At 37.5% G+C, this 19,810-nt stretch overlaps 1 protein-coding gene across 3 annotated transcripts in view; it reads right to left on the bottom strand.

Moving 5' to 3' along the window:
• PAPSS1 (3'-phosphoadenosine 5'-phosphosulfate synthase 1) overlaps positions 1 to 19,810 on the bottom strand; it is a 167,454-nt gene that overhangs the window by 54,751 nt on the left and 92,893 nt on the right. For all 3 annotated transcript variants that reach the window (XM_077142613.1, XM_077142615.1, XM_077142614.1), the window contains one exon: positions 11,476 to 11,744. In XM_077142613.1, coding sequence (XP_076998728.1) covers positions 11,476 to 11,744 — 269 coding nt within the window. The remainder of the gene's footprint in view (positions 1 to 11,475; positions 11,745 to 19,810) is intronic.

Raw genomic sequence — 19,810 nt, 5'->3', positions numbered from 1 at the left:
AGCCAACGACCTTGGGAGATGAAGGAAAACGCCTCCTGGGGAGCTTCATGAAACAGGAAGCCAGGAGAGAAAGCTAGTAGAAGACGCTGTGCTCGCCATGTGACTTTCCAGGTGAGAGAGAAACTCTGACTGTGCTCACTGTGTGCCCTTCCACTTGAGAAAGAAACCCTGAACTTCATTGGCCTTCTTGAACCAAGGTATCTTTCCCTGGATGCCTTAGATTGGACATTTCTATAGACTTGCTTTAACTGGAACATTGTCTCGGCCTTAGAACTGTAACTAGCAACTCTTTAAATTCTGCTTTTCAAAAGCTGTTCCATTTCTGGTATATTGCATTCCGGCAGCTAGCAAACTAGAACGTATGTATATAAAATAGCTGATTTTGAAATGGCAAACACTATAAACTTTGAACAGACTACTGGGAAAAGTGACTGTCCATCTGAAATGTGACTACTGTACAGATAACTAAAAAAATAAAATTGAGATTGGCCAAAGAAAATCAAAAGATTAGCTGGGTTAAATAGGATACCCAACTAGAGAACAAAAATCAAGTGCATTTAGTGGTAGGTGGTATTTGGAACAAGTGTAGAAGGATGGGGAAAACAAGGACAGTAGATAAAGAGAAATTATAGTGATGGTTACTTTATAAGTTTTAGAATAAAAGCATTTGACTTTTATAATTTTCACCATCTCAAATAAAAGACTATTTCTACTTTCCTAAAAACAATATAATGAAGGAGGAAGTATATTAATATTTCCAATTTACTTTGAAATGCAAATATAAAAAAGATAGATTGGTGGGTAGAGCAATGGAGAAATAGAAAGATGTGATAAAATAACGGTACAACTTAGGTGAGGAATATACAGATATGCACAGCAAACTGCCTTCTAATTTGCTGAACATCTGAAAGTTTTCATAATGTAAATAGGAAAAATTAGAAGTTTGATGCCTTGATCTCTACCGTTCACACATATGTCCACTGAACTAGGTCCTGGAAAAATTACCTCTCAGAAACTGCTTATCAACGAAACAGTGGCAACAGCACACAACTCAAAAAAAGGAGGTGGATGAGAATGATCAGAAGTCCGAATTCCAAAAGACCAAACAGGAATCTAAGGGTAGCAGGCAGGGATTACATTCCAGGAATAGAATACTCAAATCTCCAGTGCGTACCTGATTTATTGGTTGTTACAGAATTTCTATACCACCTCTTATGAGGGAAAAAAAGGAGAAAGTGATAAGGTATCAAAATACAAATACCAAACACTGAATAACACTAAGACTCGACAACTATTGCATGTCACCATCAAGGATTTGAGAATTGTCTTATCAAAATGCAAGGCAAAAAAAAAAAAAAAAAAAACAAGGCAGATTCCTCTCTAAACCAACTCTGCAAATAAGCTCATTACCTTCCCCACTATGTGGGACATGACTCTGAGATGAGCCTGGTCCTGGCACCATGGAATTGAGAAAGCCTTTTGACCAAAAGGGGGAAAAGAAATGAAACAAAATACAGTTTCAGTGGCTAAGAGATTTCAAATAGAGTTGAGAGGTCATTCTGGAGGTTTCTTTTAGGGAAGCTTCAGCCAGATATTACAAATTGCCACAGCATGCCAAGCCCTAACCAACAGGATTCCTGAAAACCCTAAAGAATACCCTGGGCTCTATCTGAAGACTCTACAAAAGTTTTACTACCAAGTTTCTTTTTTCAGAAACTTAAGGTCTCCAGATTGTTACTATACCATATAAGCCCTGAAACCCATAGGGACCAGTCTCTCCAAGAACATAAACTAGTGTCATTCCTCTACCCCATAAGGTTGACCGACACCCCTTTCTAGCATGAAGAAATTAAAATGGCCATTGCCCAAATATCCCTGAAGACCGAGAGAATGATCAAATAAAAGACAAATAATTATGCTACTGACTCATTATATTTATATACACATATATGCATACTTCCTTTTAGTTTCTAGTATATCAGAATAGCCAGAAGGAATGACCTAAAATTGTTGAACTATAATCCAGTAGCCTTGCTCTTTTATAACGACTGTATAACTATATAGCTTTAATCACATGACCATGTGATTATAAAAATCTTGTGGCTGACACTCCCTTTATCCAATGTATGAGTAAAAGAGTAATAAAATAAAGACACGCATAAAAAAAAATAGGTTGGGACATGGGGAAAAAAATATCCCTATATAAACTATGGACAGTAGTTTTAGTACTACTTTAACAATCTTGCATCAACAAATGCAACTACTTTAAAAAATAGAATTACAAAAAAAAGTGTTACCAATTGTAACAAATTTTCCACACCAGTGCAAGTGTCGGTGATGGGATGGTATATGGGAATCCTGTATTTTATGCAGGATTGTTCCACAAACCCTCTCAACTTCTCTAAGGAAAAAAAAATTTAATTAAAAAAATACAAGGCAGAATATTATCTAAGAATCAGTAACTGTAATGAAAATAAATTTAAAATATTTGTTTCAGAATTTCCTCCCCACGTACATTTTTAGAACTAGTGTTTACCCAAATCTTTACTTAATTTCCATCGGAGCATTATACAAGTAAGAATTAGTTAGTTTTACTACCCAAGTATAAGTAATAATAGTGGGGATTTTCATGACCCAAGTTATAATCAACTCTTAAAGCAGGTAATTTATCTATGCAAATTTTTTTTTTTTTTTTTTTTTTTTTTTTTTTTTTTTAAAGGAAAGACAGAGAGAAGGAAGGAAGGATAGAAGGAAGGAAGGAAGAAAGGGAAACATCTTTTTTAAACATTTTCTTGTTTTTATTGTATTCTGTTTCTCCGTTTTTGTTACATGGGCTGGGGCCGGGAATCGAACCGAGGTCCTCCGGCATAGCAGGCAAGCACTTTGCCCGCTGAGCCACCGCGGCCCGCCCCTATGCAAATTTTAATCCCATATTAGCTTCTCCATGCCATCCATTTAGATGACTATAATGACTAATAAACCAAAAACACTGATCAACAGGAATATAAATTATCTATCTCCATATACAATATTTATAAATGCAAGTTCTTTAGAATTAGAATTGCTGCAGATTCATCCCATTACAGATTATTACCTAAAAGAGTATCTTAACCATTTTGAATTCATGCTCCTTTAATAAGATAAAAGTCTCACGTAGTCCTTCACTATTAGAAAAAAGTATCAAGCATCTACCATCGCCCCACTCTCCAAACTTGGCAAAGATTTTGTTAATTTTATCATCAGTAGTTTTTATAACAAAATAGAAATTAAAAACTTAATTTCCAAATTTAAAATTACATGATAAAATTGGATTTTTTTAAAACCACATACTTTCATTTAAACCACCACACCACTCTGCCACAAACCCTTGCTGAGAAATCCCAATGTCCCCGAATCCTGGCAGATTTGCATCTTTTATTTTTCTTAATTAAAAATACTGAGGACACTGATAGAACAATTATTTAAAGTTCCATTTATGTGGCCTATTTCTTTATGTCTTCATACCAAAATCTGCTTTTACTTAAGCGTAATAAATTTTATTAAAGTCAACATTCCATAGGCAAAACTCCTATACTCAACTGACTTATAAAAGAAGTTCAGGCACAGAAACTATTTTCTATGTAAATGTGCAAATCTTCTTTTCCAAATTGCTGAAAAATATACTCATTTTAATACTACAAAATTCTTTAGAAAGTCAAATTCATTATCTATTTTTGTTAGGTTAAAAAAAGAATACCTTCATTCATCTCATGGACCCCTTGTTAAAATAGTCCTAATCTTGACTGTATGTACTATCTCACTCTAAAGTTAATCTATTTTCTTGAAATTCTCAAATCCTTATGATCTTGGTTTCTCAGTAGTAGGACTCATTTAAAACTCCTTAAGCTGACTGGGTGAATCCAGAGAGGCAAATGAAAGGATTCATCTTTCCTGTGATGTTTGGGTTCTACTGTGTCAACTTGGCCAAGTTCTACTGTGTCAACTTGGCCAACTGGCGCCCAATTATCAGGTCAGGAAGCAGTGGCCTAACCATTACTGCACGTATATTTTCTGGTTGGTCAATAAACCAGAAAGCTGGGTTATTAAATCATCAGTAAACTGACTGTAGCCTTGGCTGACTACATTTAGAATCAACTAAGGGTACATCCCCTACAAACAAGATAACCCAGTCAGTTGGGATTGATCCAATCAGTTGATGATTTTTAGGGAGAAGAAAGAATTGTCACTGCTTCATCAGCCAGAGAGTCTCTCCTGCACAGTTCATCAAGACTCTTCCTTGGAGCTGCTTGCTTCACAGCCTGCCCTATGGATTTTAGACTCTTCCATTCCCATGGTTGCATGAGACACTTTTATAAATCTTATATTTACAGATATCTCCTGTTGGTTCTGTATCTCTAGAGAACCCTGACTAATACACTTCCAAACATGTAATTAAGATTCTTTATACACTGGCTTTGTAATCTTCTTTGTATCACTTGTTTTCTAAATGCTTCTACCAATTTCTGTTACCCTGTACAAGCACTGAACATAAGTTTTCAGTCCTCATGAGAGCCACATTTCTGATTTGCGATGCAAAAATTAGTGTCTGTTTAGATGATTCATTCTTCAATTTGTGGAGGAGAATTAGACACATCTTAATAATTTCTCTCATCTCACAATTTTAAAAGTTGAAAGAGAGTTCAGATTGTTGGATCCAAATCTCATTTTTGCAAATCAGGAAGCCGAGGCCTAATACAGTGTTTCCCAAAGATTTCCTTTATCATCAAGGATAAACCACAGTAGCGTCTGACTTCAAAATGACATACCTCAAATATGAGAGCTATATTTGTTCAGAATAACCAACAATAAAAATATATTTTATTCTTGTAAGTTGCTTTCCAGTGGTGCAGGTCCAGAACAAGTGGGAAGAGTACCAGTCTCTCACAGCCAGAGCGTTAGGAGACAGAACAGGTGCCTCCCAAGCTCAGGAACCCCCAAATAAAAATAAAAGCCAAAAACAAACAAAAAAGTAAAAACATAAATAAAATAAGTAAATAAAAGCCAGAATCCTTGATTTTCTTCTGCCTCTCTACCCAACTACTGATTATTTTAAGGACACAAAGGAATCACAGTGGTAAGACACTGGAAACACTAATACAGTTTCTTCAGAGAGTGAAAGAAGATAAAAACAGGTATCAATTACTGAGCTCTTCTAATACACCAGTTACTGTACAACATATTCTATAAATATTATCTCATTTATTCTTTACAACAAATCTATAACATGCTTTTTATTCCTAATTTACAAACAAGAACACTGAGACTTGGAGAATTAACATGTCCAACTGAGGGATGGGATTCTGGACTGGAGTCTCTCTGACCCCAAAGTCAATACATACTTATTCTAACTGAGCTACTCAAACTGCCCCAGCTCCAAAACAAGACAGGACTTCACAGCAGGACAGAAAATATAAGAAGTCAATACTACATTCAGGGAAGAAAAGGTATAGGTTACGTAGTTGGGACGGTCAGCAGGAAAACCTGAAAAATCAAACTAACAGAAAGATACATGTGCTAATAAAGGTCCTACATCGTGTTCCAGATACAGGTATAAAACACGGACTAAGCAACAAATATACAGGCATCCACGTGCCATATGCTCCTACTGCCCCACTTACACAGAATCAACATTCATAAAGGAGCCATTAACAATGCATGGGTAACTTTAAGTGAAAAAAATCTCCTACCTCCAACAATGTGTTTTCCCCCAAATTCAAATGGATTATCATTCAAAACTTCATGAGCCTAGCATATAGCTATGTTGAGTGACTTAGTTGCATTATCGACATTCCACAATACATTTTACTTTCAGAACTTTCAAATACCAGAAAGCATGACTTGTCCTTTATAGAAATGTCTTTACTGAGATGGGGCAAACATTTCCTACATAGTCAATACCTCACAAAAATAAAAATATACATATATAACATCTTTTTAGCATTAGAAAAGTAATTCTCCTTCCACACCCCAATTCCTAAAGTGGTATTTAGGAATCAAGCCATTAATCTTACAGACTGGAAAATCATGAACATCCTGTTGATAACTAAATAGGCTTAACAGCTAGCTGTTCATTGTTCTGAAAAGCATTTGTGCTAGAGAAATAAATCTGGTACTAATGCCTTCTAAATGACCTACAGAAAATGATTAAAGGAAGAGTCATTGTTTTTATTTTATTATTATTATCTGGCAAATAAGCATTACTGGCAGACTTTTTCCTGATGTCACTGGAAAAGTTAAGAAAATGAGGGTGTTTTTTTATTACAAAAATATTCTTCACTTAAGCCAAATGAGTCAAACACACAAGAGAGGCCCTTGGAAAAAAAGAAATGGGTAGTTTTCATAAGCCACTCAATCTAACAGTTTAAATCCTGCCAGCTCATAAACATTAAAGCATTTAATGTTTAAAATACTGAGATGTTGACTAGATTTTCTAAAATTTATTCTTTAAAAGTTCGGAAGTTAAAAAACGTCTTTTGCTCAAGTAGCAGGTCAGGGGCTTCTTGACATAAACCACATTTCTTAGTCCATGATTTATACTCTAGACAGAGCTCTGTAGGCAGATACAATAATGGGCCTTTGTACTCTTCCTAGAAAACCTGGAAATTCTAAGTAGGCATCAAAAGCATCTAACTTCACTCTCCCTCCAACTGCCAAGGCACACAGCTACTTAGTGGCTTCTAAACAGCAGGTCTTGAGAAAAACACACAAGCCATGGAGTCAGATGGCCTGAGTTTCAGTCCCAGCTCTGCACTGCTCTCTCTGGTTGTAAAACCACTGATAAGTTACTTGGCCTCTATGAGCTTTAGTAACCTCACTGGCAAAATGGGAATAAAACCGACTTCACTGAGTCCCTGTAGGACTAATGTATATGAAGCAGCTGTTCAATGTGTGACATGATCAGGCACTGAGTGGTTATTTTATTTCTCTTTAGATTGTTAACTTTACATATTATCAAATAGCAAAGAATATTCCAAATCCCAGGACACATACTCTGGTATGAAGCCCGCAGAGGTCATACCAGGCCCTCTGCTCAAACAGAACTCCAGGGCCTTATACAGACTGACAAGGCAGCCTGTGAAGTGGATAGCTCCCTTGATGTGAGGACGAAATCCTAGGGATGATAAGAACTTACAGCACGTTAGTTTGCTATGGCCTTTTAAGGGAACCAATACTATCAATTATCATTTGCTAGGCATTGTGTTAAATGATTTACATTTATCCTATTTAGTTCTCATAACAATGAATATAAATGAGACACATATCACTAATACCATGAGGCAGGTAGCAATAAAAATACAAATAGTAAGATGATAGAGTATATATGGTATCACAGCCCACAACCTTGGGCTAGGATAAACAAACAAAAAAAAAGTTTGAAAGCCACTGTACTTCAAAATCCACCTCCACTGAATGTCATTTCCACACTTTGTGACCCTAAACAAGGCATTTAACCTCTTTTTACCTCAGTTGCCTCATATGTAAATTGAGAATAAGAGAGTAACTACTCTTAGTGTTATTATAAAGATTGAATTAGTAAGATATGTAGACATGTGAAATACTTAGAATACTGCCTGGCTCAATAAAAATAGGCTATTTAATTATATTTCTTAATCACTATATATAACAACTCATTTACTACTTTCCCATTTTCTCTTCAGTAAAACTGGCTCAACGAAATGAATCTTGAGGTGAAGAAATAGTTAAGGTATTACAGTGTGCTTGGCTAAAACAGGCTGAAGTACCAAGATGGCTAATGTGAAAAAGATGACCAAGTGGCTAAAGAACCACGGGAATTCCCATTTCACACTCTGAGGGGAGTGTAAAATGGTACAATGACATTTGAAAACTGACAACTTCTACCGAAACTGAACACATGTATATACCCCATGACCCAGAACTTCCACTCCTAGGCATATAACTAGCAGAAATTTCATCAAAAGGCATCTTCATACCAGCACTATTCTTAATAGCAAAGAAACCCAGAAACTACCCAAACAGCCATCAGCAGTATTTGGTGTGTTCACAAAGTGGAACACTACAGAACACTGAGAACGAACACTCTATATACACAACAATAAAGGTGACTTTCACAAATATGATATGAAGTGAAAGAAGCCAGACACAAAAGAGTATATACTGTACGATTCACTTATAAAAAGTTATAATAGGCTGCACAGCATGCTGTGATACACTGCCCAGGTCCCCACTTATGGAGAAAAACCATTCCCCAAGCTTTGGGCGTGCCTCCAGCAGACATCTCTCTGCTGTTAGTCATCTTTAGAAATCACCTCTGCTGAAAAGAGCCCTCCCTAACCCAAGGCCATGACCCTTCCCTGGGCAGCCAATGCCTAGTCCACATGAGGCTATAAAAGCCTATTTCCCATGCAATTTACAACAACTCTAAAGGGCTTTTCCTGATCTCCTCATGGATCAGCTGGGGCTTCCAATGGGGCTGAATCACAGCTCAATTCTCCCTCCACCCAGTTCAGTCCCTTTCCCTTCTCTTACTTTCCCGCGTGCATGGATCCCACCAGCAGTCTCCAGCAGAATTCCTGAACCCCAATCTTTGAATGTTTCCCAGAATAGTGAGGGCTCTTGGCGGACAGGGCAGGTAGCAGCTAGGAGGAGCAGGAGGGAGAGCTTCTAGGGTGCTGGTAACAATGTCATATTGTTTTTTATTTTAATCTGGGTATTGGTTCAAAGAATATGTTCAAATGGGAAAAGTGAGTCTAATCTTACAACTATGAAATGCAGTTGTTTAATTTCATGTTTATTACATTTCAATATGAAGTGAAAAGAAAATAAGACAAATTAGAAAAATGATCAGACTGGGACAGGCAGAGCTTTAAAGTCATTCGTCTTACTTCCCAGTGCAGCTCTGGATAACCATTTCTGTGTACTTAAGACAGCTCAGCGAACTGTTTTAGTCTGGCAAGGCTGCCGGATTACAACACATCAGAAATGGATCGGCTTTTATAAAGGGGATTTATTTAGTTATAAATTTACTAATTTAGGGAGGCACACAGCAATGTCTGCTGGGTTCAAACACCTTTCCACAGGGCATGTCCTTTCGGCATGTCCAAACGTTATGTCTGAACCAGCTCTCTGTTCTTCTCTTCTGACTCCTCCTTTTAAGCCTCACTCATTGCAAAGGGCACACACTTTAGCCGACTGCAGATGTAATCAGCCATAGATGAAATTCACATGCTGCTGAAGATTTATGTCAACAGAACAAGTGGGCACCATCACCTGGCCAAGGAGACACCTGATCCACTTCTATAGAAGCCTAAAGAAATCTAACCTGAGATTACAAAGCAGCTGGTAATAGCCTCAGACCATGTGTGAACTCAACAACAGTCTTGTGCTTTTTTTTTTTTAATCGGACATGTAAAGTCTGCTTACATTGTAAAGTAATGATAAGAGTGGAAATCTGAGGCCAGGGAAGAGCTTCTGGTGGCCAGCACACCAACCAGTCTGCTTTACCTTGCACAAGAAGGAAGACTCTACAGTAGATAAAAATTCAGTGCCTCTGAGTTACCTTTAAGTACCTTCACTTTTGAATTTTCCTTAACACACCTGGCTCTGAAGTCAGGAGACAAAAATCTCTCTAATGTGACAAAGCAGCATATCTGACCCCTTGTGGTATTCTATGAACAAAGAATTTTTGTTCATAGCCATTTATTTTTTATTTGTCTTTTCTCCCACCCCCACCTTGTTAAAAGCAATTTTTAGTGAATTTAGTTGATAACATTTCTTCTCCTCCCCCTTTTAAATTGATAAGAAGAACATGAATATGTCCTAAATAGAGCAACCTGCCAATTGATCATAAACCCACTGGCAATACCCCATTCCTAACTCTAAACTCATGTGGGTCATTTCCACATTAAAAACCATTCATCCTGTAAGTCAAGAGGACCTCAGGTCAAAAGATTTCCTGAAAATATAATAACTACTATTTTAATTATTATTTATAATTTTCGACTAGCATAAAAAAAAGTTAGGGAAAATTATCAGAATAAAATTGTCCCTTTACTTCCAAAACAGTTCAGTTCATCTTTGAGAAGCAAGAAATTAAGGTCATAGTGGTCTCCAGTAAACACAAAGGCTAACACTGACTACTTTTTTATGAATGTTCATATAAACTCAAAAGGGAAGAAGATGAGGAGTTGAGCCTAATGTGGAAGTGCCAATGCAGTTCTTTTTTTTTCAGCTGGATCCAAAAGAAGAGTCAATTTTTTTTTTTTTTTTTTTGCACAAGGAGGCACTGGGAATGGAAGCTGGGTCACTGGCATGGCAGGCAAGAACTCTGTCACTGCACCATCACTGCCTGCCCAAGAGTCAAATACATTTTAATCTTTTAGTTTATTGTTGTTTGTATTCTTGGATGAAGAGGTGATGGAGAGTACAAATCCCACAACTAACTCTGATGAAAATTTTCAGGTTTGATCTCAAATAGACAAATGCATCTGGAGTCCCAGTCAAACTTTTGTTTTTTGGAGGAAGACAGAGCAGAATGTCTACAACTAAATTATTTAGATCTTTTTTTAGAAGGGGTTGCCTCCCAGATAAATCTAAGTAGAATCATCTTCTTTCAAGGTGGGGATAAAAAAAAAAAAGAATGCAATAATAATATGCAGGCCTCTCCAATTCCATTCTTTATCTCAAAAACTCAACAAGAAGCAGGAAATTACCCAATCACAGGTTTTTTGGGGCATCCATCCCTTTATTCATTTTATTCAACAAATATTTTTGAAAAGCCTACCCTGCCTTGAAGTTAAAACCTAATTAGGATATGTTCTTTACATATGGATAGAAAAAAAAGGTTACAAAACATTCCCTGACCACTATCTAGATCCCCAAAATCAAGAAGCAATTTTACCTACTGACATTATTATACTCCTTTACAAAGGAACAAATAACGCCTCCTGAACTTTTTAAGACAACACATTTTTCTTCTCATTGAAATCCCTATAGCACTTCCAAAATGCAGAAGCAGCAAAAAATCAGACCAAATCTGTCCCTTGGAAAGAGTGACTTAGAACTTATTTTAAAGGGACAAGATCAGTATTGTAAGAGCTGTGTCTCTAACGTGGCCAGTTATAGACAAAACTCGCAGAGGAGTTTTGCATCACACCTTCCCATCGGACGCAGCCTTCTCTATGCCGGGAACTTTCCCTTCCTTCACACAACCAGGATTAAGAACAACAATAAGATCAACAGAAGCCACTCCTCTCCTTCCCATTTCCAAGAAGGCACAAGTATTATTTTGGGGTGGCTACCTTTAGAGAACAAGCCTGGAAGAACAGAGTTCTCCGCCAGGTGCAGTAACTGTTTAGAACAGACCTATAGATCAGAGAAAAATTAACAGATAAAGTCAGTTAGTTTAGTAAGAGCAGTTTCAACACTGCTTCAGTAAAAACCTTAAAAGCCGTCTACCTCAGTTGGTCCGGCATACATCATAGGAGATGGGAAGATGGCCACCACTGTTGTTTCAGGATCCAGAACCCCTTCCTCCAGCACTGCAGCATGCTGCTTCATACGCCACATCAAAGGAACATCATCATCCTTTGTCCAGCCACCAAGAGGGTGAAGGAGAAGGACAGGGCGCCGGTAGCCCCTCTCTAGGAGTTGCTTATGGGTGTCCTGCATTAATAAAGCATGTCCATTGTGCACTGGGTTGCGTAATTGAAACGCAAAGACAGCATCTGAAAAGAGAATTTCCAGTGTTAGGTATTCCAAAGTATGAACAATCCTTGAAGCCTGATGCTTAATATCAGGCAAACTTATGCATGCTTAAGATCAGGAACCAATAATTATAAGAAAAAAAACGTACCACTTTGACCATTTACTCTCAACTAATATGACCCATATTTCTTCAACCATAATTCATATTAAGTAAATTGTATATACCTGAGAATATGTAAAATAATAGCCATGAATTTATACACATTATTTTCTGCATTTATGGGGAATTTGAGATTGATCATCTCCTGGTCCTAGTATCCTGGTTCAACTGCTTGCAATACTAATAAATTCTTGAAATGCACCTTGATTACCTGTTAGGTAAATCCCTCCATGGGCCTAAGACAGTGTTTTATTAATGGGAGACAGAAAGGTGGAGAAATCTATAGTTTCAAAAATTTACTTACTATCCAAATATATAATTAATACTGATTATTTGTTTGACTGGAACTCTATTTTGCTTTGTGATTTCAGGTTTGGATTTTAGATTACAGTTTAGCAACAACAAAATTCCTCTTAAAGGCTATTTTGCTATTACTCAAACAACAAAAAATGCTAGATTGATTAAACTGGTTAATTCTGTATTTCCAGCTCACAACTCTGGCTGCACTGCTACAAGGATCTGTCACCAGGAGACATTTCTTAGAAGGCATAATTCTTTGGGGTCATAGAGGAATTTCCAAGAACAGAGAAGCCATCCAGTTAGATGAACTCTATACATTCTTGCCCTCATGACATCTGGCACATAATCAGTGATACTGATCTTTTTAGGTCTTAAATTCTGGTTGTAAAGGAAGGGAAAGTTCTCTGCATAGTTTTTAGACTACCCAAAAGCAAAGAGCAAAATCAGAGAGAAACATTCACCCTCCCCCAAATTCTTAAGCCAAATAGTACAGTGTTTTCTCCAATCTATTTTCAATTATGACCCCATCACCATGAGAAAATGGATAGATGGAAAGCTGCAGCATCCTACTTGTCTAAGGTTTGCTGGCTACATCCCGTGATATTCCAAGATGTACAGCATTATCATCATGCTTTACAGTTCTCATATTACCACTGAGGTGGCTTTCACCCAGAAAACAGCTGAGATGAAAGAAGGTACAAAGGAATAGAGTCTTGATACAAATAAGTGAGCATTTAAAATTACCCTGCTTTGAGGAGATGGGAGGGAGGGATACAGACCTGAAAATTTTTCTCTCCTTTTGTACTCACTTCATATTTTGTTTTTAATGTTGGCCTCCATAGGAGAATCAATACACCTTAACTGGGGTGACTGCTACTTGAACAATGTGGCATTCTAATTCTGGCCCAACTCTCATCACTTGGTCTATTTCTCACATCTCTCTTTCCCCTAACTTTATACTGTCAATTCCTTTATAAACAATCTTGAATTACAACACAGACACTTACTAAGTATTAATGAATCCTCCTCCTGGATTGACATGAGTCGCTGTACTGATGTTGGGGCTGGGGCAGGCTTGCACCAGGGAGCAGAGGGCAGACTCTGGCCCAGCACAAGTATTCAGCATTGGAGCCAAAGAGATGCATGGGTGGTTGGTGCCTGGACTGAGAAGACAGCCCATTTGATTGGGAGACTCTTTCATAGAGGGAAATAGAGCAAATAAGTAAATATATTGATGACAATGGGAGCCAGTTTTTCACTGAAAGAGAAGGAAGGCATAAAGACAGAAAGGAGAAAGGCCAGACTTACCCATACGGTAGTGGATTAGAACTGTAACTATCAGTGTGACGTGTACATATACTGTTCATATACAGAGAGAGATACAAGAATAGATAAAGATGTATGTGAATGTTTATGTATATATATATATGTATACACATACATATGTACACTTAATTCTTTCCACTGAAAGATCTCACAAGCAAGGACTACCCAAAAGCAAAGAGCAAAATTAGAACCCAGATTTTGGATCTGAAATACCATTTTCACTTATATGAACCAGGGCTCATTGGCAAAAGGGCTGATTCCAAGGCTGGGGGAAAAGAAATCAACATGAGATGGAATTATCTCCTTATACCAAAAAGAAAGGAAATGCACTAAGAATGATGGGGCCATATCAAAAGGGAAAGAGGATCCAGCTTAACAGGTCCCAGTGGCCAAACCTGTGACAAGCTAAATATCCAAGTAATAACAGTAGTGGATTGTAACCCACTGAGTAAAATAGGAATCTGTGAGTCCATACAGAATAAAATTAATAAATGAATAAACAAATGGGAAGAAGCAGAAACTCCACCTTGTGACAGAAGAACAACTAATAAATGGAGAAGGAATGTAGATAGAATTGGAAAATTACCATTTGATAGGATATGTAAACAAGTGCATGAAAGTTTGAAGAGAGTAAGATATTTACAGTATCAAAGGGTTTCCCCCAAAATACCTGTTAATTAATAAGTACAAAATATTTGTTAACTTTTTACAGAGGAAAAATATGGCAAACATCATCTTACACGAGTGATGAAAGTTAACCTCACTGAAAAGTCAAATCAGAATCATGAGCCACCTGAGATGACATAGCTTCCTGTACTCCTGATGAATATGCATAACCTGAATTTAAGCCACAAGGAAACAGCAGACAAAAACAAACTGAGACATTCAACAAAGTAAATGACACATACTGTATTCTTCAAAAATATCAAAGCTGTAAAAAACAAAACACTCAGTGACTGCTTCAGACAGATAGAGACTAAGAACATGACCTAGATCCTGAACCAAAAAGAAAAGGGGCTAATGAGAAGACTTTGTTGTTATGTTGTGGTTTCGTTCATTGGTTTTGCTATAAAGGACACTAAGGACAAGGGCATAATTTGAATGGAGTAAATATATTAGAGAGTAGTATATCAGTGTTAAATACCTCATTTTGATAGGTATACTATGGCTTCATTGAGCACATTCTTATTTGCAAGAAATGCATGTGGAAACATTAAAAAGTAACTAGGTTAGGGCAGGCCACGGTGGCTCAGCAGGTAGAATTCTCGCCTGCCATGCTGGAGACCCGGAGACCCGGGTTCAATTCCCGGTGACTGCCCATGCAAAAAAAAAAAGAAATTGAAAAGTAACTAGGCTAAATTACACCCCGCTCTCATCTCACACACACACGCACACCCTATCCCTCTTCTCTAATTGATTTACCTGCACAGCACTTAACACTATGTATTTATCTTATTTATTTTAATTAGTGTCTGTCTCCCCCCCATTCCCTAACCCAACCCTAAGTTGCTCCATGTGGACAATCAATAGTTTCTTTGGTTCACCCCGGAATCCCCAGTGCCTACAACTGTACACGGCACATAGTAGGTGCTTGATTCACGTCTGCTGACAGAATCCCGGTCACAGAGAGGTGGAATAATGTATTAAAACACTTTACCAACTACTTGTCCCCTCGCCCCCAGTAAAAAGAGAAGAAAATCTCAAGTAGGCAGGTGAGCCTTTTAGAACGCTTTTAAAAATTAGAGTTATGGGTGTGTGCATTTAATGAAAACAAGAAGAGAGCAAGACAAGAAAGATAACAGAAACATTCATCTAAATTGACAGGAGTTTAAGGGCAGACATGAGTCACACAGTTGTGCTAATCATCATAAAGAGCTTCCAGCTGTCAGGCAGTGTTCAAGATTACAGCCCTTTGAAAGGAAATGGTGAAACATTCACGCAATCAGTGAACACAGAGTCAATCCAGGTCTTAGAATAACTAGATATTAAAGAAGATAAACCAGACAGAGTTGAATATTTACTCTGTACCCACAATAAATGCATTAGCCGAGCATGAATTGGGGGGAGCACTGGAGTATTTCCTGGTTAGATGGAGTCATTTCAAAGGGCTTATTTTCTCTGATTATTTCTACTGCACTCTCTATTCCTGGTCAAGGTGGCTGTAGGTTTCACTCTTCTTACCCAGCTTCTGGCTAGGGATATGTTTGAATATGTCCTGATTATAAATATGAAGGCTCCGAGAAATGCACTATAGGAGTCTCTGAGCACTTACAGGAGTCAACAACAAGCGGCTGCCTGACTAGGACCCTGTAGCCCATCACTGGGTGGGCAAGACCCCTCCAATGTCTGTGAGTCATGAGAAAACCACAGCGGTCCAGAACTGGGCCACTAGTCACTCCCAAGCAACCCATAAAGAGAAGCTGCTCGCCAATGCACTGTGAACATGGCACCTAAGGCTGGTCAAGTCCCTGTGGAAATGCTCTTTGCATGACTTGGGGTCTGGTCTTATGAGAGAGGTGGAATCCAACTCTTCAAGAAGAGATTATTTCATTCTACTTTGAGAAAAGCTGTAACACACCAACTCCCCACCTGGTTCCATCTTCCTCTTCAGCCTCTCCCATCTCTTCACCTCTCACCCTCCCTCTTAGATCTCCAGTTGCATTTCTCTCCCCACTTCTAGATCTCTCTTAATCTCCAACGATTATCAGAGCATGTGATACCTCTCAGTTGGAAGGTGCCAGTGAAAAGGCAAAAAGAAACAGGTCTACTTCTTCTGGGTGTTTTCCATTCCTGGGGCCTAAGCAAGAAAAGATTCTGTTCATTTATTTACTTACAAGCTTATTTTAAAAAGAGAATGTAACTAATATACATTTATAAAATATACTAAAGTAATAAAAATTAGCAATATTAAGAAAGATGAGGCAAGGGAATAAAGAGACAACTCATAAAATGGAATCAGGAACAAGGTTAAAACAAAAATGCATACCAGGAAGTCCTACATCCTTACAAACGGAAGACCACAAATACAGCTCTAAACTTTCTAGCTGAAAAATGATCAGTTACGTGAATCACAGGGTCCAATTCAAAAATAAATAAAAATGCTTTAAAAAAAAAGTAATTAAGTATCATGTCTGCAATTTAATCTCAGACAGAAGAAACAATGAAAGAGCAAATTATATATGACTGAAATTATTAGAAATTTTAACACTGGATATTTAATAATATTAAGAAACCATAATTATTTTAGGTGTAATAATGGTAGTGTTATTATGTTTTTGAAAGTCCGTATCTTTAAGAGATAAATACTGAAATATTTATAGATGAAATGACATGAGGACTGAGATTTGCGATAGAATAATATGGGGATAGGGTAGGGGTGGGGTGGGATAAGTCGGGGTAAAAATGAAACAAGATTAGTCATTTAGAGGGACACAGGGATTCATTAAACTATTATCTCTACTTAACCACGTAAGTAGTAGATTTCAAACAATTTCAAAATTGTTCATAAAAACAAGTTTTAAAAGAGAAGAAATATGTAGAGTCCAGAAAAAGCACTGCTTTGGAGTAGGACAGATAAGGGTTTAACACAGATCTAGCTTCTAGCCTTTAAGGACTGAATTTCACATTCCGCATTCTTGAAATAGGGATGAAATTTAGTTATAGCTATAAAAACAAGATAATATGCATAAAGTACAGAGCATAGTGACATGCATATTTCAGTTACTCAGTTAAGTCTAAATTTCTTAAGACAATTCGTTCTTTACAAAATAAAATGTTAAAAAAACCCACCACATCTAAATATTCCTATAAAAAACTGAACCCATTGTTGTATTAGTTCCTCAAAGTCCACTACAGTACTAACAGTCCCAAACTGTGCTTCCTAGAGGGTGTGTCTTGGCTCTGTACTATGATACAAAGCCTTTGTCCTTGTTAATCAAAAACAGGTTCCTATCCTTGAATAAGACCCTTGGATAACACATGTCAGGTGTAAGATGACTACATTCCTAGTTTTCAATCAGGTCAAATATGATTTTATATAATAACCATTTAACAAGCATATTTATATGACAGGATGTGCAAAAGTAAACAGAAAAAAATGCTGCCTCAAATACACATATATCAAAGAGTATAATGATTTATCTACCTAAGCTCTATTTCCAAAAAGAATTAATCTAGCTCCACAAAGGACATTTAACAGATAAGGTCTGATGGATTACTTATTTAAAGTTCACATTAGGAGCTTATAAAGGATTTTACTGCCAAGATTTCTTCCTGGTACGATTATTTCCTCACTATCAGTTTAACTGAAAAATTCAATGACCATCTGATCTGTCTGCCCATTTCTTTTTGCCAACAGAACCAGGTCTTTTCTAAACCTTCAGTCTTCTCAATCCCTTTTAATTATTTAACAACAAATTACACAAATGGCTTTAACCATCTGTTGCTCCAGGCTATATTTTCATCCTTACCATCTGGTCTCTTACAAAAGAACTTATGAGGATGAACAATGTAATAGGAATAAAGGAATCAGGCTGACCTGATCCATTGGTGTTTACATTCCTAGGATATTGCCCCTACTAATAAAACCCAATATGCATCATAATTAAATTATTCCCCATCAATTTCCCATCAAGAATGGAAAAAGAATGATGCATCTGGGGCCACGGATTACTTCCAGCAACTTTCATTGTCTCACATTCTTATTCCCATTTTCTAAAGGACAGTGATGTCCCCATTGTCACACCACAATCAGTGACAAACATTCGCTACTCATTTACTAGTTCCTTACACTTAGTTTAAGACTACCTTAGCAAAGAACATGTCCAGCTGTTGTAAAAATGAATTTTAACATTTATGATATGATTTCCCTTTCTTTCTTTCTAGCCCTCTGTCCCTATCCGTGGACAGTGGGAGGGGAAGAAATCAATGTGGTACAAGATGAGGCAACAGTGAAGCTGGCCCTGCTTTCCTGAAGCTTATAATCTAGTCAGAAGAGAAACAAGTATTCCATAATAAGAGAATACGTTACATAAGGGAACGTGTCAAAAGGGATATATTACTCTCAACTCCAAAAGGCCATGATTAGAACTGTTTTCAAAAGGTAAGTCTGGTGGACCGTAGGAAAGAAACCTGATGAAGGAAAAGAATGGCTTCCCCATTTCTTTATCTACATATAAGACCACTGGACTAGATTTACTCATTCAGCCAATTCCTTCCTGCTCTATCATACAGTGTGCATGAAACTACTGACAAATCCAGAGGGTACTTTCCTATTTTTATTATCCTGACCTCTCTACTACCTCTGATATAAAAATCTACCCCAGTATTCTTCATATCCTCAATTTTCGTTTTGTTTTGTTTTGTTTTAGTAAAAATCATGAAACACTGAAGAAAATTGGGGTGGAGAGTCATCTATAATTATGCTACCCTAAAACAACTGTTTCCTGTTTTTCACATAATCTGCGAGTCTTTCTCCTTATGCATACATTTAAGTCATTGTAATCATAATACAAATGACATTTTATGTTCTGCTTAGCCATTTTGGTGTAACCACTTGCTTCTGACATCTTGTACTCCTTTAGGAACAACAGGGTTCATTGTGGGGTCCTATGAAATTCTTTCTTTACGTTCGTATTCAGAAAACTTATCCCTTCACCTGGATTCAATTACTATGCAGATCCAGATGGCTTCTGTTAGCTGTATCTCTAAGGCCTGAACTTCCAATTCATCAGCTATAGATTCTTATTACTAAAAACATTTCAATACATATTGCTCATTACTCTCCCCATACCCTAAATTCTTCCACCTTCACTATTACTGCCATGACCCGTAAAACCAAACTCAGGTCTTGTTCCTCAAAACCACTCCTTGTCCTACATTTCAGGTTTAAGTGCAATAGCACGGTATAAGAGGTTTTATCTTTTTCTCTGGAGCCAACACACTCTGGAAACAAGTAAGTTAAGTCTGATCCCTTTTCTTCTGGCAGATCAAAGAGGAAGAAGAAAATGAAGGAGGTTCTGCTAAGTGTGTGTTGATTTTTAGTTAAGGAAGGAAATGGTCACTTCTCGCATTTAAGGATGGGAGAAGAGAGCAGAGCACTGACCCCAGGGGATACACACAGGACACCGGCTGTCTAATCTAGCACCACCGGCATTGAGTACTGCTGCGCCACAGTGCAAAGAAGCCAGGCAGACCCGTGTTTGACCCCTACTCTGCCCTTTCCCAGCTAAACACCCACAGATGACTTCAATGCCCCCTGCATGGCTGTTACAAGGGGTGAATGAGATGACGAGCATAGCA

This window comes from Tamandua tetradactyla, chromosome 24, assembly GCF_023851605.1.
Source record: "Tamandua tetradactyla isolate mTamTet1 chromosome 24, mTamTet1.pri, whole genome shotgun sequence".
In the NCBI taxonomy this organism is placed as follows: Eukaryota; Metazoa; Chordata; class Mammalia; order Pilosa; family Myrmecophagidae; genus Tamandua; species Tamandua tetradactyla.
The sequence above is the reverse complement of the archived record's forward strand: the minus strand, read 5'-3'. Positions and strand labels throughout refer to the sequence as shown.